At 52.3% G+C, this 25404-nt stretch overlaps 1 protein-coding gene across 4 annotated transcripts in view; it reads left to right on the top strand.

Moving 5' to 3' along the window:
- The window catches only part of AGPAT3 (1-acylglycerol-3-phosphate O-acyltransferase 3), a 113046-nt gene extending 91987 nt beyond the window's left edge, over positions 1-21059 (top strand). For 3 of the 4 annotated variants that reach the window (XM_022597128.2, XM_089910129.1, XM_022597129.3), the window contains one exon: positions 18-10193. In XM_022597128.2, the coding sequence (XP_022452836.1) occupies positions 18-106 (89 nt within the window). In that variant the 3' untranslated portion in view covers positions 107-10193. Of the gene's footprint in view, positions 1-17; positions 10194-15435 lie in introns of those variants that run through there. The other variant, XM_089910131.1, reaches the window with a different exon arrangement.
- The last annotated feature ends 4345 nt before the right edge of the window (positions 21060-25404 follow it).

Raw genomic sequence — 25404 nt, 5'->3', positions numbered from 1 at the left:
TGTTTCCTATTTTAAAGCTTCCTTTGGAGTCCGCCGACTGATAGGAGTGACTGAAATAGAGAAAGGCTCCAGCTATGGAAACCAAGAATTTAAGAAAAAGGAATAATTAACGGCTCTGATTGAACACACATACACCTGACCGTGGTATCCGATTAACTCAATTAAAAACAGAACAACACACACAGAGCGGGGGGTGGGAAAAAAAGACACTTAGAAACTATTTTTCTTATTAACTGGTGACTAATATTGACCAATAAAACTTGAGCCAAGAGCAAAGCAGTCGGAAGGCCTGCAGATGGAGACAGACGCCAGCCTCGCACCTGCGCGTCCGCTGCCGGCAGAGCGGCCCGGGGGACCCGCTCCCGGGACAACGGGTGTCACCGCTGCCGTCTCTCTAGAGCTCTGCCTGACAGGGAGCTTTTGGATGCTTTCTCTTCTCACACTTAGATCCAGTTTTTGGTTTTTATCCGTTATCTCGGGAGTTTCCCCCTGCCCCTCGTCTCCTCCCCTGTTCTCCCTGCAAACTCTCTTCCCCCGTCGCCCCGGGGACGGTGTGCGCGGGTCCCGGCGTCCCCAGAGCACCCGCTGGTCCCGACCTGCTGGCACCTCGATTCCAGGCGATGGGGGCGGGGCCTGGGGACGTCCCCTCGGCGACAAGCACACTGGACGGGGCTGGCGGCGGGACACGCCCCCTGGTCGTTTCCGGAGCGTCCTCGCGCTTCCCACCTAAGCCTGCCTGACACACCTTAAATCGGTTTTAAAGCGAGTGGAGCCCGAGAACGCGGTGAGATGTCGAGTCCTTCCCGTGCCTGGAGCTCAGCTCCTCTGTCCCACCCGGTCACCCCGCCGGGTGCAGGGCGGCCCCCTCCCCAGCCGTCCGGAGCCGGAGGCGCTGTGTGCCGGGGAGACCTCCGCCCGCAGCCCGCAGGACCGTTGGATTTTTGAAAAGGCAGTGTCACCATCACCCTGTCTTCTAAAGGAGACTGTTAACACGGAGCTTTTAGAGATTTTATTTTCACAGTTGATCTGTTGATGGCTCTCAACTTCCTGATGGAAGCTGGAGGTGGTGAGCCTTCCCCTCCGCTGCCACCCCCCTTCCGAGCAGATGCACTTGTCCTGGGGGAGGGTGACCGGAGTGCCCTGACCTCGTCCCCTTCAGCCTGCTGCCCTGGTGGGAGCCGTTTCTTCCTCAGAGGGAGGTATTTCGTGCGCGTTTGGCCAATGGCCTGGCCGGGCTGCTGGGCAGAGTGGGGGGACTGGGACGCCCTCCCCGCTCCCGCTGGAGCCCCGCACTCCGCCAGGCCATTCCACCGTCACCCTGCCTGCATCGGACTTTCGTCTTAAACGTTCAACTTGGTTTTTTTAAGTCACATTCCCCTCATCTTTTTTAGCAAGGGAAAGAAAACTAATGGGTGTTATCTCTGATAATACTGTAACCAGCGTTCCGGATAGAGGCAGGTTGAATTTTCTAGGGGAAAAGATGGAAGAAAGAGGCATGGAAAACATTATAAACTAAACTGGAAAAATGCATTGGCCCTAAGTATGCATTCTGGGGAGACTTATGGAAACAGCATATACCCTTCATAATGACACTACTGAATTGTGCATGGTAACCTTGGTGAAGGGACCAAGGTCACAGGGAAGCGAATCACAGTTCTGGGCTCGCTCATGAGTGGTAGCGAATGCACACAAGTCCTCATGAGGTTGAAAGACAGCTTTGAAGTGCTTTCTCAGAAGAGAGCTTCCCTCTGCCACAAAGCACGCCTCCCCCTTCCCTTGGAGCCGAACCGAGCAGGGGGGCTGCGGTGAGCGGCTACCTTAGATCTTACTTTTCTTCAGTGTACTGCTCACCTGTCTCTGTGTGTTTACGTCATTTGCTAACTCACTAATTCCTAAAAATCTTAAAGGAAAAAGTTGAAGGGTACTACTGTGAAGGCGTATTACCTGGAAAATGCAAATTTAGATCTTTTACCATTGAATTAATGGTTCTTGCTTCCCAGCTAAGTTCCCTCCCCTTGAAATTAATACACAATGTGTAAATTCTATATTGAGTCAGTGATGAGCTGTGAAGACTCCTAGATGAATGGAGATTGAGACCACGTGTAGGTTTTAAATCTCAGTGACCTCCTTCTGATTTAACAAAGATTAGCTTGTGCGTTTGAATACCAAGCCCTCTGAGAGCAATAAAAACTACACCATGAATGTTTGGGTTTTTTTTTTTTTTTTGGAGGGGTGGATTTTGCTTTTCACGCACTTCAGAAGGGAAGGGGGAGGCTCCTTGCATTTTTTGAATTAATAAATCTCAGAACAGTGTTTTTCTTATTTCTTTTCCTTTACCCCCTTTTGTTTCTGATGTTACCATTGTCCAAATTCAGGCTGAATGTTGGGGCAGTCGTGCTTGTCATAGTCGGGGAGGGTGTGCTCTAGATTGAAGTCGTTGGCAGCCTACACGCTAGGCCCTGGGTTGGGCGGGGCAAGGAATTTCTGTGGTGTTTGCTGACCTCTCTGCAGGGAAGGGGTCTGCTGACCTCTCTGTAGGGGCAGCCTCCAGGGCCAGCCCCCCTCCCACTGGAGATGTACAAAGGGCGGGGCCCCAGGCCTTGGGCCCCTCCCACAAGTGCCCGACAGGCTGAGTTCTGAGCCGGGGTGCTGCTGGCCGGCGTGTTTCTCAGCTCAGGTCCCGGTGCCATGTCTTTTGTCACCTGCACACGTATCTTGGTGCAGCCTGGCGAGTAGAGTTTGGCTTCTGGGCCCTCCCCGTGTGTCCAGCAGTCCCCTCTGGGAAGTTCCAGGGGGCTTGTAGGGTGCCTGTGGCATTTCATGGTGACCTTGTGACAGCTACCAGCACCTGGGGGCTTTCTGGTCCCTCTCGGGGTCTTTGTGACAGCACTGAGCAGAGATGGCCTCACTCCTGCAGGTGAGCAGACGCTGGGGAAAGGCTTACCTGGTCGGGGAGACCACTGACAAGAGTTTTAACCCCAAAGAAAGAAGTGATGCCGGTCATCCGGTCTTTGGTGACGGCGTACGGGATGCATGGCCCTGTCTGTCCACAGCCCCTGCCTGAGAAGCACAGAGTCAGGCCGAAGAGTGGTCTCTACACAAACCACTCAGCAATGACACAAATCAGCGGCGTGAACAGAACTTTCTTGCAAAGGCAGTGCAGGCATGATCGCCAGTCAGTTTGGAATCTCCACCACGTTTGCCCCGTCCCCCCCGTGTGCACCGTGGCACACGCTCTTTGTCACACTAGTTACTGAGCACCGAAATCGCTCTGGGGAGAAAGCGGTGCATGCAGTCATGTGTAGGCCAAGAGCCGTCTCCAAGCTGTCCGCGCCCATGGGACCCCCATTTGTGTCAGATTTGGGGTGAAGAATAAGTATCTCTCTGCATGTTGCTTTGTCTCTGCCCAAGACACCTGTAGACAAGCCAGATAGAATCTTCTCAGCCCAACTGACTCTCAGCTGAATTGTCCGACCCTGTGTGTGAACTCGTGCTGCAAATTTCTCACCCACAGCTGCATGCAGCCCCGGCATGCGACACACCGGGCAGTGGTGCCACGTGGCTTTCAACCCTCTGCAGTGTAACCGGGCTTAGGGTTAAAACCATGGGCCTGACGTGCCTACCTGCCTTCCGTCTGGAGACAGCATGTCCCCGGCCCACGTGTCTGCCCCTCTCTCTAGCAAGTTAGCTCCCAAAGCAAAGGCAAGCCTCTCCCCAGCACCTGGGCGTGGCCCATGGCGCCGGCCACACCCCGGCCACGGCCCTGACTTGGTCCCACGAGGTGAGTGGTGCTGCCGGGTGTGCACAGATGTTCACGCGGGTTCTGCATCCTTGCGTATCAGGGCCAGGACACAAAAATGCAGGGGCGTGTTTTGGGTAGGAGCTGTCACACTGCACCCCACTTGATGGAAGGGGTGGACACACGTGAATTAAGTTCACTGCAGGCCTCAGCCACTAGCTCACTCGGTGGCGATGGTGGCGTTTCCCACAAAACGCTCTGGAAATAAGAGCGCTTCAGGGAGCCCAGGAAATCACAGGGCGGCTGACACCTGGCAGCAGCCGCGTGTTCTTTTCAAAGACAATTGAATCGCTTTAAAGTTTTAAGCTTTGTGATGACAAGTTCACTTGGAGTTTTCTTTTCCCATAAACTTTGCCGTTTCTTAACTTTTTGTTGCAAAAGTATTTTGGACAGAAGTTGAACTGTGAACGAGATACTGACATGCACTAAATTGTATTAAACTGGAGTTACTTGATACCATGAAGAAATGCATCTGATCTACTTGTATTTATTGTCTCAGAATTGTACGTGGTGACAATCAAATAGTACTTGCCTAAACGCCAGGAAACTCATCGGCTTCTTAATCGTAAGGGTCGTCAGCAAGTGCTGTAGCTGTAAATGAAAATGTCTCTCTTTGGAAAATCACACCAACCATCGACTCAAATGTGTGGGACAGATGTCGGGGTTCTTTTTCTATTATCGACCCTCTGCCGCACCTGACCGTTGGCCAGCTTCAAAGGGTGATACATTGTATACAGGGTGCAAATGTATTATATGGATGCTTCCTTTTGTACACTTCATTTTTACAAATTTGCTACAGCTTTGTGTGGTTGAGGAGAGCGGTATTTTTGGTCTGTGGGAGCTTGTGGGGGGAGGGAGTGGGGGGAGCTATAATTTCGACTCTAAAAGCCTGTATCCCGAAAAACTGGCTGCATTTGCCGTGCGCTTGCGAAGGTCACTTTGTACGCAGGCGTGCTTGAGCCTGCCTGATTGGCAGTATTTTCTAGATAAAATGCTGTGGCCGTCATACTTGTTGATTAAAATTGCTGCTGTGAAAGAGGGGGATAAAATAACCCCGCTATAAGAAAAAGTGACTGACTGCCTCCTTCTGTCCCTTTGCTTCTGGTCTGCGGAGGGTCTTCCCAGGGAAGGAAAGGCCCTCCAGGCACATCCTGGCCCGCGGGGTCCTCGCCTGAACAGACCCTCACGAGGCTGGAACTGTTTCTCCGAGGCTGTCGTGAGGACACTTTCTGAGCCTTTCCATTTCATGTCAGTTGCTTTCGGAAGGGAAATCGAGAAGGAGAGCAATCGTCAGGTGGAAACAAGGGAGAAAATTCAGTTGGTGCATAAAGCATGCTAAGTGACCCTCTGCCTAAAAACGGGTCTTAAAAGCCATCCAGGACTAAAGGTTTCCAAAGTAGGCATGTATATATCAAAAACTATTTTTTTGTAAAAACAAATGCATTCTGTGGAGAAAACCCAGGAGCGCTTTTTCTTTATAAAGAAAAGAACTCTTGTCAGAACCAAGAGCTAGTTCAGGGTCTGATTTGTCTGTCTTGTGAAAATAAATCGAGCTAAAAGAACCACGGTGTCACTTCTGCTCTGGGAACGGCCCCTGAGTATGTGCTTTTGTGCTCTGGGGCCGGTGCCGGCAGTGGGGATGGGCCCACGTCTGCCCTGAGACCTGGGAAAGCCGGGCTGGGACCGGCGCTCCTGGCGCGCACACATCTACCCACGATGTAGCTTTAAAAATATATCCTGAATTCAGAGCATGCGAGTACCAGCACATGCCTACAGGCCCCCCCCATACACACGTGTATTGGCACACACACACGCACACACACAGGGACACACACACCCCAGACAGCAAGGGGAGAGCTTGGGGTGGTCATACAGGAACAGCCCCACTAGGAAATGGGATGACACCCCAGGCCTGCGCTGGGGGCTCCCCCTCCCGTGTCTTCTCCCAGCGTGGAGCCTGAGAGCACAGCCTGGTCCAAGTGGCCGCCCAGCAGCGGGTCTGAAAGTGCTCCCCAAAGACTGAACCCACAGTGGGGAGATGGAATTGTCCTGTGACAGCTCAGAGGAAGGGGGCGATGTTGCGTGCTCTGGGCTCCAGATCCACCAGGTGGTGGTGATGGTCCACCTACAGGAGCCCTGACATCCTGCCAGGGGTCAGAGACGCGGAGGGACTCCAAGTACTGTGAGGCCGGGAGCCGCGGGGCAGGGGTGCACTGTCTGAGAAGGTGCTGCTCGCCTGCCCCAGGGGTCCTCCGGCTCCCCCCACCCCAAGCTCCTCAGTCATGGCTCAGGACCAGAAGACCTCTGGGACATAGTTGCCCCGCAGACTGTGCTAAAACATCACCACTTACTGGTAAAGGATTCTGCTGATGTCTGATGAAACGGTCGGTCCCACCTGCCCAGGACTTTGTAAGAAAGCTGACCCACTGGGCCAGCCCAAGGCCTTGGAAGGCAGGGCGGTGGCTGCCCCCCTGGGACTGTGCCATCTGGACACAACACGGAGCTGTGCTCCTGGGCTCAGGATGGACCTGCAGTGCCCAAAGTCAGCCGGGCAGGTAAGCGCTGTCGGCCACCCCTCCCGCTCAACCCTGTTTTCTGTGGCTCCAAACAGAAAATAGGGTTTGGGGCCAGCCTGCATCAGCTCCTTCTCCAGGGAAAGATTTGGTGCAGAAGGAGGTGGGCGCTATGGGCCCTGGGGAGGCTCAGGGTTTGGGGGGGTGCGTCCGGCATGGGGCTGCCCCTGGGGTCACGCAGGACTCCGGGTTTGGAGAGGCGCCCGCCCTTGGTCGTGGGAGACACGTAGTCCAGACGCCCCTCCTCAGCCCCGCTGTTCCCCTGGGACACCCCGCACATCGCCAGTGTCCTTGGCGCCCCAACGGTGCTGAGTCAGGACAAGCGTAAGGAGAAGCGTTTCTTCGTGGTGGCTCAGTTTGCTGCACACTCTCCGGGACCCGATGACCCGCAGAGCTGCTGGGGGTGGAGGTGAAAGCACAGACGTGCCGTCCCTGCCAGCCCGCACGGCAGGCACGCCGCAGAGTCCAGCCCTGCGCAGGGCCATCCGGAGTGCGGCTGACCCTTCTGTTGTTCCCACGCCCTGTCCCCAAGGAGGGAAACTCATTTTACTATCCTGAACGCTGTTCCCACTTAGATTTTTTTTTTTGGCTGCACCGCGTGGGATCTTAGTTCCCCGACCAGGGACTGAACCCACGCCCTTGGCAGCGAGAGCACAGAGTCCTAACCACTGGACCGCCAGGGAAGCCCCCCCACTTAGACCTTTTGCAGTTCCTTTTCCAGTGTCCTTAGCACGAGTGAATTCCGCCCTCTGTCACAACCACGTGTTAACAGATCAGCGCGTGGAATCTCCCGGGGAGACCTCCACTTGTAGGATGTAAGTGACCCGCGCGGCATCATTGGGCATTCTTCCTGCTCGTCCCAGAAAGGGCTGCTACCCCACCCCAGGCGGGCGCTGGACTATAGTCTGGAGGTTGAAGGCCGCCCTTCCCCAGGACACGGCAGCAGCCAACAGAGCGGACGCCTCTCGGCCAGGACCTCCAGGTCTCCAGGGTTGGGGGAAGCAGGGGGCCGGGAGACGGACCTTGGGTCTCAGCTAACAAATGGCTCCCGGATCCCTCAGGCCTGCAGCACCCAGAGAAGCAGGAGAGCTGGCCTCGTGCCGGGCATGCCTGGAGAGGCCTGTGCTATTGGCTCCGTCCCAGCAGGAGACAGACAGAGACCCGCCCGCCCAGTCAGGAGGGGTTAATAGGGGGGCCACTCCCAGACACGGTGGTAGCCGGTCATCACTCAAAGGCGGCCAAGGCAGGTCTTCGTCCGCGACAGCTGCTGCGGGAGGGGGAGAGCCAGGGAGACCCGAGCCCTGCTCCCCACGCCAAGGCAGGAGGCTCCGGAAGGCTGGGCGCCCCAAAGGAAGGGCACAGGGTAGGGCTGGGGCCGTGAGGCCAGGCCACCTGGGCGAGCTAACTGGACGTGCCGGAGGCACCCTGCGGACAGGAGGCCGTGTTGGCCTGGAGCGAGGGGCCCGGAGGGTAGGCCCTGACCTCCCCCGGGACAGGACGGGACGGGACGGGAAGGGGAGAGCGTGGGGCGCCCTGAGTGTTTGCTCCCTGGTCCTCAGGGCAACGGCGCAGGGCGGGGAGGTTTACGTCTGAAGGTGAAGGGTGGAGGAGGATTTGTAATCACAAGCCGGCTAGAGAAACCGCCCTGAGAGGGGCTCTGGGGGGCCCCCGCCTATCGCCAGGCGGGGTTGGAACAGGCAGGGGCCAGCAGAGCCGGGTCAGGCTCAGTGTGGGCTTTGGACAGAGCCGTTGGTCCCAGAGTCTTTGCAGTTCTCACCACCCTGCGGAAGGAGCTGGGGGACAAGGGCCGTCCTGCTAGCTGCCCCCTGGCGTGGCCCATAGGGGCACGGAGCCCCTGAAGCGGGGTCACCGGGGCTGGAGAGCAAAGGGAAGCCAACCTGCACAGAAGCTGCCAGAGGGAACTTGGGAAGGTCACGGCAGAGTGGGAAGGCGGGGAATTTCCAAGGGGCATCGCTGCACTACAGGGGAGGTCCCCCGCAGCACGCGTGGCCTGTGCTCTCGCTCTCCCAGGGCTGTGCTGAGTCGCCCGAAAGGCCTGGAGCTGGGGGGGAAGCCCCAAGATGAACTTTGGGAAGGAAAAAGAGCTGAAGTGAAAACGAAGCACCCCCAGGAAAGCAACCATGCAATCAATTTCCAAGCGTTTGAAACAGACAAAATACGGAAAGAATAGTGAAAAGAATGCCCGTGTGCCCGTCCCTAAACCATGCAGCCTCGGGCGTCCTGCGCATCCTAGCCGGAGGCCCATCCGTGGTGATATCCGTGGGCCAGGCCGTGTTCTGGGCGCTTCACACGTTGTAACTCAAATGTCCCATCAAACCAGGAGGAAACACTGCCACAGTAGGTGGCAGAGCTAGAGGGGCCGGGCCGTGGTATCCCGGTCCTGCAGCCCCTGCCTTCCATGGGATGGCTCTCAGGACGTCACCCAGGTGAGCGGAATGGGGTCGCACTGAGGGCTCACCCTGCATTTTGCTGTCCTCATGGTCCAGCGTTGCTGCCGTATCATGCTTCTTTGTGTGAATACGTCAGAGTCTATTTTCCTGTTGGCCTCGCAGGTGCACCATTTTTGGCTGCAGTGAATCTTCCGTCCACGTTTCCCTGCGCTCTGGTTCTGGTGCGAGAGCCTCGGGCGTATGTTTGGGGCTGGAACGGCTACATCGAGGAGGAAGGAGGCCCTGCTTTCCCAGATCTTCCCTTTGTTCCCAACCCCCACCCATGGGTGTGCGGTCACAGGTCCACGGCGAGTGTAAGTGCTGCCCCTACAGGGGTGCGAGGGGTCCCGTGTGGTTCAGCCTACGCCTCCCTGACCACTGGGTTGGGGGGGGGGCGGTCCAGCCCCAGCACATGCGTGTTAGCTGTGGGAGCTTCCTCTGCAGAAGTGTTGTAACTTCCCTCCCTTTTCGAATTTGTTGCTGGCCTTCTGTTTATTGATTCCTGGACTTTCTTTATATAAGTCGGATGCACTCATTTTTTTGGCGGTGTTATTCATTACCAAAGTCTTTTCATTTCTGCTTTGTTTTTTCCCTTTATTTTCGTGTCTTTTGATGCACAGAATTTTTTTCATTGAGTGGAACTGAATGTGTTCATCGTTTCCTTTGTGGTTTGGGACGCTGTGTGCCTTGCTAAGAAATCCGTTCCCTTCCTGAAGTCATAACTGATTTTCTCACACTCTATTTTGAAAATTGTAATGTTTAGCTTTGAACCGAAATCCACCTGGAACTGAATTTGGGGGATGGCAAATAGAAGTAAGTATCCTAGGACTTCCCTTGTGGCACAGTGGTTGAGAGTACCGCAAAAAAAAAAAAAAAGAAAGAAGTAAGTACCCTATTTTATTTTACGTTTTCTGCCTGGGGAACAGGTCACCCCAGGACCATTTGAAGATCCTGCCCTTTCCCACTGGTCAGCAGGGCCCCCAGGGTCACCGCAGGCCTCCTGACGTGACATGCGGGGTCTGCTCCTGGGCCCTTGTCTCATGCGGTTGGCCCACCGGCCCCGCGTTTCTGATGGCTGTGGCTTCACAAGTAGTCCAGGCATCTGGTAAGGCAAGCCCTTGTTTTTTATTCTTCAAATTTTTCTTGGTTATTCAACAACCTTTATTCTTCCACACAGATTTTAGAATCAGCTCCTAAGTTCTATTTAAAAACCAACAAAACCTGTTGGAACTTTCACTGGCATGAGGCTGGATTAACTCGGGAGGACGGCCGTTTCCAACATCGATTCTTCCTGTGTGTGAACATTCTGTTCCTCCTCTCATATAATCCTCTTTCATGTCTTACAATAAAGTTTTATGATTTTTCCGTACAGATTATGCACACCTCTTGTTCATAAGTACCAGCCACCCATTCTGGGCTGTAGAGTCTTATGTGTGTCCCTTAAGTCAAGCTCGCTACTTTTATTTTTGCAATTTTCTGTATCCTTGCTCATTTCTACCTGATAATCTATCATGAAGAGAAGGGTATTAAAATTCCACACAAAGTTGGCATTGTCCATTTCTCCTTGAAGTTCTATCAATTTTTGTTTTCTATTGCTTGGTGCCTATGAATTTACAATTATTTTCTTGGTGAGCTGCTTTTTGCTCTAAATCGAATCTAATGTTAATATAGCTACATATTACTTTTCTTGCCTAGTGTATAATTTTTCCTTCCTTTTAACTTATCTGTGTCTTTATATACATATATATATATATATATATTTTTTTTTTTTTTTTTTTTTCGGTACGCGGGCCTCTCACTGTTGTGGCCTCTCCCGTTGCGGAGCACAGGCTCCGGACGCGCAGGCCCAGCGGCCACGGCTCACGGGCCCAGCCGCTCCGTGGCATGTGGGATCCTCCCGGACCAGGGCACGAACCCGCGTCCCCTGCGTTGGCAGGCGGACTCCCAACCCCTGCGCCACCAGGGAAGCCGTCTTTCTCGTTTTTACCCCCAAAGTCACTGTTGCTATTTTCAGAGAGTTCCCATTTGCCTGGATTTCCCCGCATCTGCAGCTTCTGGGGTCCTCGGCCCTGTTTCATCTTAGGACCCCACCCTGGGCTCATTCTCCTCGAAACAAACCTTCGGGAACTTCCTTGAGTGGGCCCGGTTGTAGTAAACGTCTCAATTTTAGCTTTTCTGCAAATGTCTTTATCTCATCCTGGTTTTGAAATGGGAGTTTTAGCTGTGCGGTAATTACAAGGCATCATTGCTTTCTCTCAGTATTTTAAGACATTTTCCACTTTTCTTGCTGGGAGGTCAGCGGACCGGATCTTATCGTTCCCCCACCACCACCAGTTGCTAATCCGTCCTTTCTCTCTGTCTGATCTAAAATTCTCCCCGCTCTTTGTCTTCGCTGTCTGTAGCGGCACTAGAATATGTCTGAGCATGAATTTATTTTTATCTGGCTTGAAATTTGACTTGCCCCTTGCATCTGAGAATATACTCTTTTATCAGTTCTAGAAATTTCTCAGCCATCATCGTGTTTCACATATTGCCTCTGTCCCATTCCCTCTCGCCTTCTCTCTGCAGCTCCAGCCAGGTGTGCTATACCTGCTTTTCCATTCCCAGGTCTCAGACCCTCTTTCCCGTGCTCCACCTCTGGGTCTCTGCACTGCATCAGGGGCATTTCTGTCCATCTGTTGGTTTGCACATTCTCTCAGCAGCCACATCTAATCTGCTCTCTAAACTGTCCACCGAGTCTTAAAATTTACATTTTCATCACTATGTTTTTTAAAAGGGAAAAAACACTTCTCTTTTTCATATAGTATCACGTTTCCGCCTTGTGCTTTTGCTGTTCTTTCAACACTTGAAACATTTTGTACCCACGAAACCACGAATGGCTAAAAGACCCAGAGTCCCTGAGTCCTGGAAATACCCGTCCTCACCCAGCACACGCAGGGCCAGGGCGCTCTCTGGGGAGGTACCGCCTTTCTTTCATTATGAGGCCACTGGCATGAGGAACGCTAAGTGACCGGAGGTGGCCATAGCTTTGTTTCTGTGCAGTACTTAGTGTATCCCCCATGGAGCATCCTCCACGTTTCCCCCAAACCAGAACCTGTAATCCAACAGGATCTAAGGTCGCAGGGATGAGAAGCACACATTTTGCAAGTGGGTTTCTGGGATCGATGGTGAGAGGACCCAACCCTACCCCCCACCGTGGGTCCCCAATGGCGTATTACTGGGGAGTCTGGCTATGGGGAGACATGACTGTACATTCTGCTCTTGGCTAAATACATAGACCGTGTCCTGGAGCTTAACGCCCTACCCCCGCAGTCGCTGAGCCTTGGCTCTGCAGGCCATTTTCTGGGGCTGGCTGCCCTGGGGGATGGAGAACCAATGACACAGCAGTGGTCTCTGTGGCCACAGCTCTCCTGCTGTGAAGTGAGTCCCCGATCTGAGGCTGTGATGCGTGAGTTCTCCTGACTGTGAGCTCGGAACTTCAAGAACCCTTGGATAGCGGTGCGGGCCCAGGCCCTGGAGGCAGGGGAGCAAGCCCCTGGCTGGAGCTGATGTCACCTCTGGTGGTGATGACTCACTGCCCTCTCCAGTGTGGATGGAGGTCTCCTGTCACCAATCTACCCCCAACTGGCTGGTTGGGCGCCTTGGGAAAAAGGCCACTGTCATGGGCTCAGCATCAGAGTCTTCTGCTGGCGGGCTGGACATTCGGCCACATCATCCTTGGAGAGCGGGGGCACGAGCTGTCTCGTGCAGTGGCCGGTGAGTGAGATGCTGACCCCTGCCCGATGGCCCGATGAGCCATCTGTCCACCTGGTTTTTCTCTGCGATGGATGTCCTCTGTGGACGTTGGCGGGACACAAAGATCCACGTGTGTTGTGCCCCCCTTAGACCAATCCACTTTCCCTAAGGCATCCCATGGATGCCTTTCCCCCGAACCTTCTGGATCTGGTTTTCCGACTTTGCTGCTTCCAGGCAGCTGAGTAGTGAGTGAGCCAAGCCATTCATCGCTGCCCAGAAGTCCTCCCGTGGCATCACCTCAAGCCACCCCTTCCTCTGTCCAAAGGCACGGCACAGCGATCTCTCTAATCTCTGCCCACTGCTCTTCAGGGCCACCTGCGTGGGCTGGTGTGCAGTCGCTGTGCATGTTCCTTTGGCGCCATCATACGAGGCTGAGCCACTCATGAATCAGACCCAGGATGCTCCCTCTAGTAGCGTCTTGGGACTTAGGGGACACCCCCAAGGGGCAAGGTGTGGCTGAGAGGGAGGTGTCAGGGTGACAGAGGTGACACGAGGGGCGGGACCACGGTCTGTGTAACTTCTTCGTGCTCAGGCTTGATACCAAACATCCCATTTCCATCTTGGGACAGACGCTGCTGCCCCTGCCCATCCTATGACCCAGTGGTTTGAGAGCACCTAGCTTGGGAAGGACGGTTCCAATCACACCTGACATCCCATGCTGAGGCCATCAGGATGTACCAGGACCCAAGACCCGCTTGGCAAACCGCGTTTAGTTCCCTGACGCAGAAGGCATGGCATCACTGCAGAATCCTAGGGTCCTGGGCTGCGACCTTCCTGTGGGGCTGTTCCCGCTGCCACCAGGGAGCTGAGTTTGGTGGAAGCATCGTCGACCACCATACTGGCCGTGGAGGGCGGCCACCTGAGCTTCTCCACGACGGCAGTGCCCCACGCTACTGCATCCCCTCTGCCTTAGTGGAGTGGGGGGGCCTCTGACCTTCCTCAGAACACTAGTCAGATGGCGGGTTCTCCAACCGCACGTGGGAATCTGCTAGAGCTCTTCGCCTCCTGAGCCTCCAGGCCCCTCCCCCACACCCTGCCCCGGTAGTGCTGGCATCTCCATGTGCTACAGGGCGTCACCATGGCCATGCCCCAGGGCAGCCCGTCCACAGCACGTCAGGAGCACCCCAGACACCCCACCCAGCACGCTGGTGATCCCGAGCTCTGGGGCAGAGTGCCCAGCTCCACAGCCTCTTCCCTCCCCGGCCTTACGCTCTGCACCCCTGCCCCTACCGTCCAGTCCCCTAAGGACCACTCCCACGCGGGAGCCAGACGCTGCACCGAAGCAAGCAGAGCCCGCGTTCCCCTGCTCAGGTTAGGCTCAGGCTAGGCTCAGGCCTGGCCCTCGTGGCTGTTCTGGAATCAAGGACTGGTGGCAGCTGGGGGCCGCCTGACTCAGGGAAGGCCTCTGCGGGTCTCCAGGTAAGGGGGGGGTGCCCTCCCTCATACGGGAGAGGGAGGCTGCTTTGCCGGCCCAGAGCTTGGGGCAGCTTGGGGTTCACGACTTGCAGGCAGGTCTGGTGTGCTTTTCGCTCCTGAGTCTCGGGCTCCCGTTCCCACCCCATGCCTTGTTGTCAGCACAGGAGGCCCATCAGAGTCGCGTGGCTAGATCGCCTTGAGGCTGTGCCTCTCTCGTGATTCAGGTGACCAACCATCCCAGTGTTCCTGAGACTGTCCTGGTTCTAGCCCTGAAAGTCCCACATCCTCGGAAACAAACGCCTCGGTCACGGGCAGTTAGTCACCTGGGCCCGATTTTCAGGACAGGCCAATTACAAGTGGGGTGACTGACTGTCCAGGGACAGAACCCGAGAACCCCGCTGAGGGCCCGGGCCAGTGCGCTGCCTGAAACCAGAACTGGCCGGAACCATCGTCATTTAAATCGGGGAAGCATCTCATCACTAACACTATGTTCAAACAAGGGGAACCCGAGGACCCCAAGAGTAAGCAGTAGGTGGTTTCATTTACTTTAAAAATGCCGAATTAAGAATTAACAAATGCACAGGGAGTGAGACTGGTTAGTTCAGGAACCGAGGCTAGATTCACCCGGGGGACTCGACTGTGTCCCCGGGGCAGCGTTCCTCTCACTCGTAACCTGATTTGCCAGCAAAGATTGAGAAGTCATGTGGGGACACGGACACAGCGAGGATAAACACAGTGGCCTGTTTCTGGAGGGGTAAAACCACATCCTGCAGCCACCCAGGGCCTTCCTGGCACGCAGCTGGCGCGTCCGCGGCCACACAACCCGCTTAGGGGGTGGCCCAGACTAATGGCCACTTAAAAATGCATGACCCCGGCTCCGGCCAGGTGCTGGGTGGTGTTGGGAGGCTCAATCCCTGAGGTCTCTCCAGAGGACCCTGGAATCAGCATCTACTCCGCCTCCTGCCGCCTTCCCTTCGCCGCCCCCCCCACTCGGGGCAAATGCTGCCGCCCTGAGCTTTGTCAACGGCTTCTCTCATCGCAGGGGTGTCTGCCGAGCGAGCGGGTTTGAGGGTCTGCACGGGTACACGGCACCAGGACGGACCCCGGGCTGCCAGGGCTGAGGCTGCTGTTCGGCGCATTTCCCACCCAAGTGCACCAAGCGCGTCAAACATACCGTTTCCCATCCCCCCACCCCCAGCGGCTCCCAGCGAGTCCCAGCCTCAGGTTAGGCTGCAGGACCTGGCTCTGGCAATCCTGCAAGGCGCCAGGGTGTGGGCCACCGTGTGGATTGGGGTTGCAGCTCCCAGGCTGGGGACGGAGGCTCCTCTCAGGTAGGAGCTGTCTCTGTGCATCTCTGCTTTCAGAGTGGCCCCTCTGGTCTGAGTCCGGCCTTCTCTTGCAGGACTTTGCCGTGACCAGCGCAGCCCAGAGCACCCTGCCGTCACCTCGGGGCTCCAGCCAGCCATGCTCTGCACCCAAGCCCAGCAGGTGGCGCCTTGTCTGAGTGCTTAGTCACCACAGAGCAGAGCCCACTCTCATGGCGTTAGCTGCAAGTGATGGGACCCTAACAGCGGCTAAACAAGGGGTGAGTCATCGCCCGCAGTGAGAACAGGGCCAGGTCCGTGCTGACCTGCTCTGCAGCTTGCCAAGGTCAGGGCCGGCGCGTCGTCTGTGCAGCCAGCGCAGGCTGGAGCGCAGCTGGACACGTGCACGCTTGGCCTGGCAGCGTCCACGGCAGAGGCCGTGACGGGCTGTGGGGTGTCAGCCGACCATCTCCCCAACGTGCACGGCCTCCCAGCACCTGTGTTCTCAGGAGGACTGCCTGGAAGGAGTCTGAAGAGTCCAAAGCCCCCTAGGCTGAACCTCCACTGGTGGAAGTGAGTCCTGAGCAAACTGGCTGGCGAGGAATTTGGGAAGTGAGGGGCCCGTGGGCCCAGGACCCTCCAGTGACTGACAGCAGGAAGTGACAGCTGCCTGAGAAAGGCCGGATGCAGCAGTTGCCGTGGTTACCATACACCCTCTGTCAGGGACACAGGGGCCGCGCCGCTGAGGAAGGGGCCTGCCTGCTTTTCTCCCGCCGCGGAGCGCAGGCTCCGGGTGCGCAGGCCCAGCGGCCACGGCTCACGGGCCCAGCCGCTCCGCGGCACGCGGGATCCTCCCGGACCGGGGCACGAACCCGCGTCCCCAGCATCGGCAGGCGGACTCTCAACCATTGCATCACCAGGGAAGACCCGGGCCTGCCTGCTTTTAAAGACAGTCCTTAAGACATCACTTTATTATAAAGAACCCCAAACCCACCCGGTTTTATTGAGTGGGATGTCTGTCTGCGTGTAAAGTTCAGATGAGAAAAGTCCCTCCATTTCCAGGAGGGTTCTTAAATGAGAGGAAAGGTTAAATACAGTCAATCCAGTTTTTCTGAGTACTTAATGCACTCGCCCTATAACCCAGCACGCATGGAGAGGTCCCAGTCTCCCAGGGCCTGTCTACTCGTGTCTCCTTCCCCTACTCCCCGTGGACAGGCAGGCCCGGCGGCCACAACCCTCCTCTGAGCAGCTGGCGGTCTGACCCGATGGTGCTGAAGGCCCTGTCATTTTGACGGACACTGCGAGTCCACACCCACGGAAGTGGCTGCCTTGCACGGGAGGCCACCAGCATTGCACGGGAGGCCAGTTTCCCACCCTGTCACCCATTCAGTGTGGTGTCAGACTGGATTTTTGCCACTTTGATGGGTGTGAGATAACAGAAAATTTATATTGGGCTCTGTCCTGTGTTCATGGAACAGAGCTCCTGAAACCTTTGTAAATTCCCAAGTGATAAGAGCAACAGGAGCATCTTTTGTCCCAATGAGGTGACTCTGGGTGGCTCCTGGGTCGGGGCAGGTCATCAGAAAGACCAATCCAGGATGAGAACCTTGGAGTTTTCAGCCCTGCCTCCCATCCTCTTAAGGGAGGAGGGGGCTGGAAATGGAGTTAATAATCGGTCACGCCAATGGGAGGAAGGCTCCTAAAATCCCACTAGTGTGGGTCTGGAGAGCGTCCAGTTTGGTGGACACATCCACATAATTGGAGGAGTAATGCACCCCAACTCCCCGGGGACAGAAGCCCCTGTACTCAGGACCCTCCCAGACCTCGCCCTGTGTATCTCTTCATCTGGGTTTTCATCTGTGTCCTTTATCATATCCTTTAATAAACTGGTAAATGAAAAGGAGTGTTTCCCTGAGTTCTGTGAGCCACTCTAGCAAATTATTTGGACCCAGGAGGGGGTCACGGAAACTTTCACTTGGTGGCCAAGTCGGGCAAAAGCTATGGGTAACCTGAGGACCTACTTCTTACAAACTGGCCTGGGGGTGGTTCACGTCTTCACCTCTTTTTATTGGGTTTTTCTTTTTCTTCTTGGTTTGCAGGAGCTCTTTATATATTATATACTGGGAAGATTAGCCCTTTATGATACATGTTACCATTTTTTCCAGCTTGTCTTTTATCTTTTGACTCTGCTTATGATATTTTTTCCCAGGCATGTGTTTTTATTTTTACCCAAATTCATCAACCTTTTATTTTTTGGTCTCTGGATTTTGACACATATTAGAAAGGCCTTCTTCACTCCAGGGTCATAAAGAAATTTGTTGTGTTTTCTTCTAATGATTTCGTGGTTTCACTTTCTACGTGTACATTTTAAAAAATTCGTTCATTCATTTTTGGCTGCACTGGGTCCTCGTTGCTGCGCGCAGACTTTCTCTAGTTGCGGCGAGCAGGGGCTCCTCTTTGTTGTGGTGCGCGGGCTTCTCATTGCAGTGGCTTCTCTTGCTGCAGAGCACGGGCTCTAGGCAGGCAGGCTTCAGTAGTTGTGGCACACAGGCTCAGTAGTTGTGGCTCACGGGCTCTACAGCACAGGCTCAGTAGTTGTGGCACTCAGGCTTAGTTGCTCCACGGCATGTGGGATCTTCCCGGACGAGGGATCAAACGGAATCCCTGGTGGATTCTTAACCATTGCACCACCAGGGAAGTCGCTTCTACATGTAAATTTTTGATCTCCCTGAGGCGAGGATTTAATCTGATCTTTTTCTACTTGGGTACTTAGTTGTCCCAACATAATTTATTAAATGTCTGTCTATTTGATGACTCTTTCAAATATCTGATAAGCCTCCCAGAAGCTCTATAATTGGTATTGATTCTATTTGATAAATAGATACAATGGAGATAAGAGCTATTTTGTCAGTGGCTGGGATTCAATTAGATACATGTATGTAAATCCCTTAGCACACAGTAACTGCTAATAGATGGTATTTTTAAAAATCACTGCACTCAATGAGAATCCCTCTGAGACACAGAATCACAGAATCAGCCCGGGTGGTGTGGCGGCCACAGGGCAGCAGGCAGATAAATGAACAGGAAAGTCTTCTTGCTTGTGTTGTTGCACTAATTCGGCCCCATTGCTGAAAATAGTTATAAAAAGAACAGAAGTGCAATCTGTGCTTCTTTATTCAGTGCCTCTCAGTCTCTCCTTACACTTCCAAACGATTTTCATTTAAGTCCACTTTTTTACCTTTTGATTTGAAATTCCAACTTTATCACATACTAAATCCCCATACGTATTTGGGTCTATTTCTGATTTTCTAATTTTGTTCCACTGTTCTGTGGGTAGCGCCTAGTCCCTTGCACTCGTTTTAGTTATTAAGGCTTCGTGGAACACTTTGCAAGGGTGCTTTAGGGTTTGCTCGTTACTCTTCTTTACAGGGCTTTCCTGGCTGTCCTCTTTTGTTTAGTTTTCATATCATTTTTTTGAAATCAGCTTTTCTAGAAGCAGAGAAACAAGCTTGTTGGTACTTTTAATTGTAAGGCTTGCATTAAATTTAGAAGTCAATTTAGGGAGAATTGGCATATCCACGATGTTGAGTTGTCCCAGCCAAGAGCATGCAAATCAACTTTGGGGTCTTTGAAGGTTTTTCTCGTACGTGTTTCGCACATTCCTTGTTACAGGTATTCACAGATACTTTATCTTTTTTGTTGTTGCTATTGTGAGGTTCTCTCTCCCATATCTTCTACACGGTACACACACACACACACACAATCTGCCGATCACTATAGACATATATGAAGTCTACTGTATATTAACACAATATTGATTAATTTTAATATATTATTAATTTTAATATATTTTAATTTATTTGGGGGGGCTTTTTTTTTTAACTTGCTCCAGTTTATTTTATTTTACTCTTTTGTCTGCATTGGGTCTTCGTTGCTGTGTGTGGGCTCTAGGTGCGCGGGCTTCAGTATTTGTGGCACGTGGGCTCAGTAGTTGTGGCTCGCAGGCTTTAGAGTGCAGGCTCAGTAGTTGTGGAGCACAGGCTTAGCCATTCTGCAGCATGTGGGATCTTCCCAGACTCGGGCTCGAACTCATGTCCCCTGCATCGGCAGGTGGACTCTTAACCACTGCACCACCAGGGAAGCCCTTATTTTAATTTTAAAAGAAATCCGCTAAACTCTCTTATTATTTGTGCTCATTTAAGATGGATTCTTTATTGAATCTGATTTCCAAAATAGTGATCGTTTTCATGCCTCTAATTTCTTTCTCTTGCCTGATGGTGCTGATGGTGGGTATCTAGTTCAGTGTTACACAGGGGTAATGGTATTGGGGATTCCTGTCTTGTTTCTGACTTTAATGGGAATAAGTCCAGAGTCTCCTCATTATGTACAGTGCTGAGTTTGGGGCTGGTATTTATATGAGTATAATGTTATACATGTTGCTAAGTTAAGGAAGAATCCATCAATTCCTATCTTATGAAGCATTTCTTTTTAACTTCAAGAATGACTGATGAATTTGGGAAATGCCTTTTCTGAATGAATAGAGATAATCATAAGGGTTTTATGCTTAAATCTATTAATATTATGGGTTATATGAATAGATTTTCTAATATTAACTTGCTTTTTCACTTCTGCTTCGAACTCTACTTGATAATAGATTATTCTTTAAGAGTTGATGGATCGGACTTCCCTGGTGGCAGAGTGGTTACGAGTCTGCCTGCCAATGCAGGGGACACGGGTTCGAACCCTGGTCGGGGAGGATCCCACGTGCCGCGGAGCCACTAAGCCTGTGCACCACAACTACTGAGCCTGCGCTCTAGAGCCCGCGAACCACAACTACTGAGCCCGTGCGCCACAACTACTGAAGCCTGCGCACCTAGAGCCTGTGCTCCGCAACAAGAGAAGCCACCACGATGAGAAGCCCATGGACCGCAACGAAGAGTAGCCTCCGCTCGCCGCAACTAGAGAAAGCCCGTGAACAGCAACGAAGACCCAATGCAGCCAAAAATAAATTAATTTAAAAAAAGAGAGTTGATGGATCCTATTTGCTAATATTTTATTTAAGGGTTTAGCATTGATATTTGTAAGTTACACTGATTTCTCTTTGTGTGCCGTCTTCATCAGGTTTTGGCATCAATAGTACACTTCTTCAGTTAAAAAAAAGTTGTAAGTTTTCCTTCTTTGTCTATGCTATGGAGTAGTTTTAAAGATGGGTAGACTTTCCCTGGGAAACTGTCTGATTGGGTGGGATTTGGGGGGTCTTAAACTACTTTTTCTATTTCTTATTTGGAAATTATCTGTTTGGTCTTCCTATGTTTATGAGTCAATTTTTTCCTAGAAAATTAAATTTCATCATGGTTTAAATTTTATTTTAAACAAATAGTTGCTTAAATTAATTAGTACAAATTAGTCATTTAAATTAAAGACATTTTTTTGTCTCTGTGGTTATTTCTCACCGTGTCATTTTTATTTTGTGTATTTGTACTTTCTCTCCCCTCTTCCTTCACCCAATTAGCTAGTCACTTACTTGCTTTTTCCAAAGTGCCAGATTATTTTTCTACAGCTTTCTATTTTCTCACTTCTTTTGTCTTTATTAACTACTTCCTCTTTTTTTTAAACATCTTTATTGGAGTGTAATTGCTTTACAATGGTGTTAGTTTCTGCTGTATAACAAAGTGAATCAGCTATACGTATACATATATCCCCATATTCCCTCCCTCTTGCGTCTCCCTCCCACCCTCCCTATCCCACCCATCTAGGTGGTCACAAAGCACCGAGCTGATCTCCCCGTGCGATGCAGCTGCTTCCCACTAGCTATCTATTTTACGTTTGGTAGTGTATATATGTCAATGCTACTCTGTCACTTCGTCCCAGCTTACCCTTCCCCCTCCCCGTGTCCTCAAGTCCATTCTCCACGTCTGCGTCTTTATTCCTGTCCTGCCCCTGGGTTCATCAGGACCATTTTTTTTAGATTCCATATATATGTGTTAGCATACGGTATTTGTCTCTTTCTGACTTACTTCACTCTGTATGACAGACTCTAGGTCCATCCACCTCACTACAAATAACTCAATTTCGTTTCTTTCTATGGCTGAGTAATATTCCATTGTATATATGTGCCACATCTTCTTTATCCATTCAAACAATGATGGACACTTAGGTTGCTTCCATCTCCTGGCTATTGTAAATAGAGCTGCAATGAACATTTTGGTACATGACTCTTTTTGAATTATGGTTTTCTCAGGGTATATGCCCAGTAGTGGGGTTGCTGGGTCGTATGGTAGTGCTATTTTTAGTTTTTTAAGGAACCTCCATACTGTTCTCCATAGTGGCTGTATCAATTTACATTCCCACCAACAGTGCAAGAGGGTTCCCTTTTCTCCACACCGTCTCCAGCATTTACTGTTTGTAGATTTTTTTGATGATGGCCATTCTGACCCATGTGAGATGATACCTCATTGTAGTTTTGATTTGCATTTCTCTAATGATTAGTGATGCTGAGCATCCTTTCATCTGTTTGTTGGCATTCTGTATATCTTCTTTGGTAACTCCTTCCTTCTCTCCTATCAGTTATTTTTGTTTTTCATTTACTAATCTTTTAATTCAGTGATGAATTCATTTGTTTTCATTCTTCCTCTTTTAAAAATTGATATATTTGAATTTAAGGCGATGTGTTTTCCATGAAGCACTGCTCACAGGTCCTAACATGTAGCGCTTTCATTATCTTTGATTTTTAGGAATTGTGCAGTTGGCTTTATATTTGCCTTTGACCCAAGTTGTTTAGGAAAAAAATTGTAGATTTCCAGGTAGGATGCCTTTTCTGTTTCCTTATTTTGTTATCAATTTCTGGTGTTATTGCATTATGATCAGAAAATCTTGTATTTTCCTACAGTTTGGAAAGTTACTGAGGTTTTCTCTGTGGCTAAGTGTACGGTCGGCATTTGTGAATGTTCCAGGGCCACGTGGAGAGGTGGTGCCTGTCCCTGTAGCTATGCTGGAAATGCCTCCCTCACGTCCGCCTTACTGATCATCTTGTTGGGCTGTGAATATGGTTGCTTTTGCACTGGTTCTGCCATGGACTAAGAGGCAGAGTCAACGCCCCTCTTACCAACAGAGCCAGCCTTTCTCTGTGTCTCCCGACATGAGGATGTATCTTTTGGGGGGTATTTTTTGGCCATGCCGCGGCATGTGGGATCTTAGTTCCCTGACCAGGGATGGAACCCGTGCCCCCTGGAGTGGAAGCGTGGAGTCTTAACCACTGGACCGCCAGGGAAGTCCCTGAGGCTGTATCTTAAACAACCGTCTACTCCTTTCCTCCATGCAGTAGCCTTGAAGAAAGAACATGCCCTGTCTGAGGTTTCTGGGAGGACAGTGTATCTTCCTTCGCCCTCGCCATCTTATCTGGCTGCCTGGGTCTGTAGAAATCTCTGCAAAGGAAGGGCAGGGGCAAGGAGAAGCCAGGGGTCAGAGGTGGCCGCTGGGCCTGGGGAAGCAGCCCTGGGGCCCAGACGGCAGCAAGGACCCCAGAGACAACAGCAAGCCCCTCGTTCAGAAAACCTACCTGGGGCCTCTGTGCCAGCTGCAGCAAGAGCAGGGCAGACAGACACTGGCAAGCTCACCACCGACACTGTGTGGGCCCAGCTCTGTCGCCTTCTGTCACCTTTGTTCTGGAGCTCCTGGCCTGTCCGGTCAGGGACAGCTGGCAGAGACATGAGGGTGGCCAGGCCATGCCAACTGCCAGGCCTCCTTCAGGGCCATGGTCTTCAAATATTGCTTCCACATTCATTAAAAGATTCAAGGGGAAAAAGTGTTTTCTATTTATTAAGTACTCTTGATGTTCAAAACAAAGCATTTGGGGACTTCCCTGGTGGTCCAGTGGTTAGGACTCCGTGCTTCCACTGCTGCGGGCATGGGTTCGATCCCTGGTCGGGGAACTGAGATCCCACAAGCTGCAAGGCCAAAAAAAAATTTTTTTTGAAATAAAAAAACAAAGCATTTATTACGCGTGATTTTTCTGAGCCAGCCAAGTTCCTGGTCAGCACACTAAACATGTAACATTTAGGTAATCAACGAATCACTGCTTTTCAGTGACCAGGCCATGGATGCGTCTATCTCAGACTTTAGGGCAGCACGCCTCCTTCATGACACGGATCAGGCTGCGTCTTAGGTCAGGTCGGGCGTGAGCCAGACTTGGTGCAGGTGGGTTTTCTTTGTCGGTGGCCCCAGAAAGAGGAGGAAGAGCGTGGGGGAGGAGGGCAAGGACCAGGCGTGCGACGGTGACAGTCGTTGAGCTCACTGTCTCCGTGGGCTCGACCCGCCACCGGGCCCGCTTGGGAGCCGTGTACCCCACACTGTGAGGTTTGCACATTGATCCCCCAACTCATTGAGGGAGGGCCTGATGGTGTCGGTTTCCCACCACTTCCTGCTCAGGCTGCACTGGAGGCCCCAGCGGGTCCTGGAGGCGGGACCCTACGCGTGCCAGGGCCGCCCAGCTGCAGTTGAATCAGAGCGAGCTGCGGGCATGGGGCCTGGGGCACTCTACGTGGCTGCTGGAGTCTGAGTCACCACGCAGGCCACTGTGAGCGGAGGATTATGGGGGAAGAGACACACCCGGAGATCTGGGTTAGCTGACCCCGCCCTTCCTGCTTATGCCCATGGAGCTTGGTGTCTTTGGAGGCTGGCATTCTGGGCGGCTCAGCCTTCCCGCCCACCACTCTCTTCTGCCCCCGGCTCCCGGTATTAGGTGTGCCAGTAGCTGGCACGAGAGCCACGAGCCCTGCTCCCACAGCTGACTTCTGCCACCGGGGAAGAGGGCGGCCCCCTGGTGGAGCAGGTGGAGGGAGGCCGTGTGGGGCCCTCCTGCACGGCGGTCATTCCTGCCCCTGCCTTCTGTCCGCATCCGGCAGGGACCCAGGTGAGGGACAGGAGGTTCGGGCACGGAAAGGCCTCTTGGGGGATAACCTCAGCTTGAAAGGAGAGGGCAAGAATCCAGGCTGTCAGAAAGCCAAGAAAGAAGCAACTGAGCTAAAAATAGGAGCATTAAACAGAATGTCCGGAAATGCCATCCACAGTGCCAGGTTTGATTTCATTGTTGCTAATTATTTAAGTCACATTATGCAGAATAAAACCTGGGAAGAGGATACTGTGTCTAGACAAACAAATGTGGAAAGTGATGCACAAAGCCAGTAACAGTGAACAGTGACCTGAGCCCATTATTGAGACTACGAGGAGGGCAGGTGGGCTGGGGCTTCCTCCCGGTTTGTCCCCCAGCTCTGCCCTTTAACCCGCTGTGCCTCGGGGTCCTCCCGGATAAAATGGGATGAGGTGAGGCACCACCTCCCGGAGCTGTGGCTTCCGGGAGCTCCCGAGTGCCACTCACCGTGTTCCCGGAGAGGCCCAGCACCAGGGGCTGTTCTCTGAGCTGCCACCGGGTGAGCACTTCCTCTGTCTGTTCCTCTACTTCCCCGTCTGTGAAATGGAGATAGGAATACCTGTCTCAAGGATTCTGAGGGAATTAATTGCATAGCACACATGTTTTGGAGGGGAAAGTTCTATCACGATCCCTGCTTTCAGCTGAGAAAATTGAGGCTCAGGAAAAGGGAAGAAAACCAAGTATCCTGCTCAGAATCAGCTACCTAGCCAACGGTGCGGTGCGGCTCTGTTCTTTTTTGTATACAGTCGGGCTCCTTACAGACAAGTGGAAATGCAGATAAGGTGGAAAAAGGGCGAAGTCACCGCCAGGGCAAGACAGTTGGATGCATTTCTGTCCAATCTCTTTTGAAATAGTTTTTCTTTTCTTTTTTTTTTTTTTTTACTTTTATGTAGTGGTGATCATATCACACTTCATGTTTGTTAAAGACTTTTTTTTTTTTTTTAGTATTTTAAAAGCCAATATTTATTCCTTTCAAAAGGCTCCAGAGACTTTAAAAAGGTCCAAAGGCCTTAAAGATATCCAGGTTTCAGATGATAACAGGCAGGCACTGACTGTTGGTTTCTCTGTTGCTAAAGCCACAGTTTCAACCTGTTTAATTCTATCCCTCCAAGATTCTTCCAGCTGGGGAGTGGCAGAT

Source organism: Delphinapterus leucas, chromosome 4 (genome assembly GCF_059928025.1).
Source record: "Delphinapterus leucas isolate spDelLeu-1000000601 "Yukka" chromosome 4, BTC_Dleu_Yukka2, whole genome shotgun sequence".
Classification (NCBI taxonomy): domain Eukaryota; kingdom Metazoa; phylum Chordata; class Mammalia; order Artiodactyla; family Monodontidae; genus Delphinapterus; species Delphinapterus leucas.
This window is presented reverse-complemented; position numbering and strand designations above follow the sequence as displayed.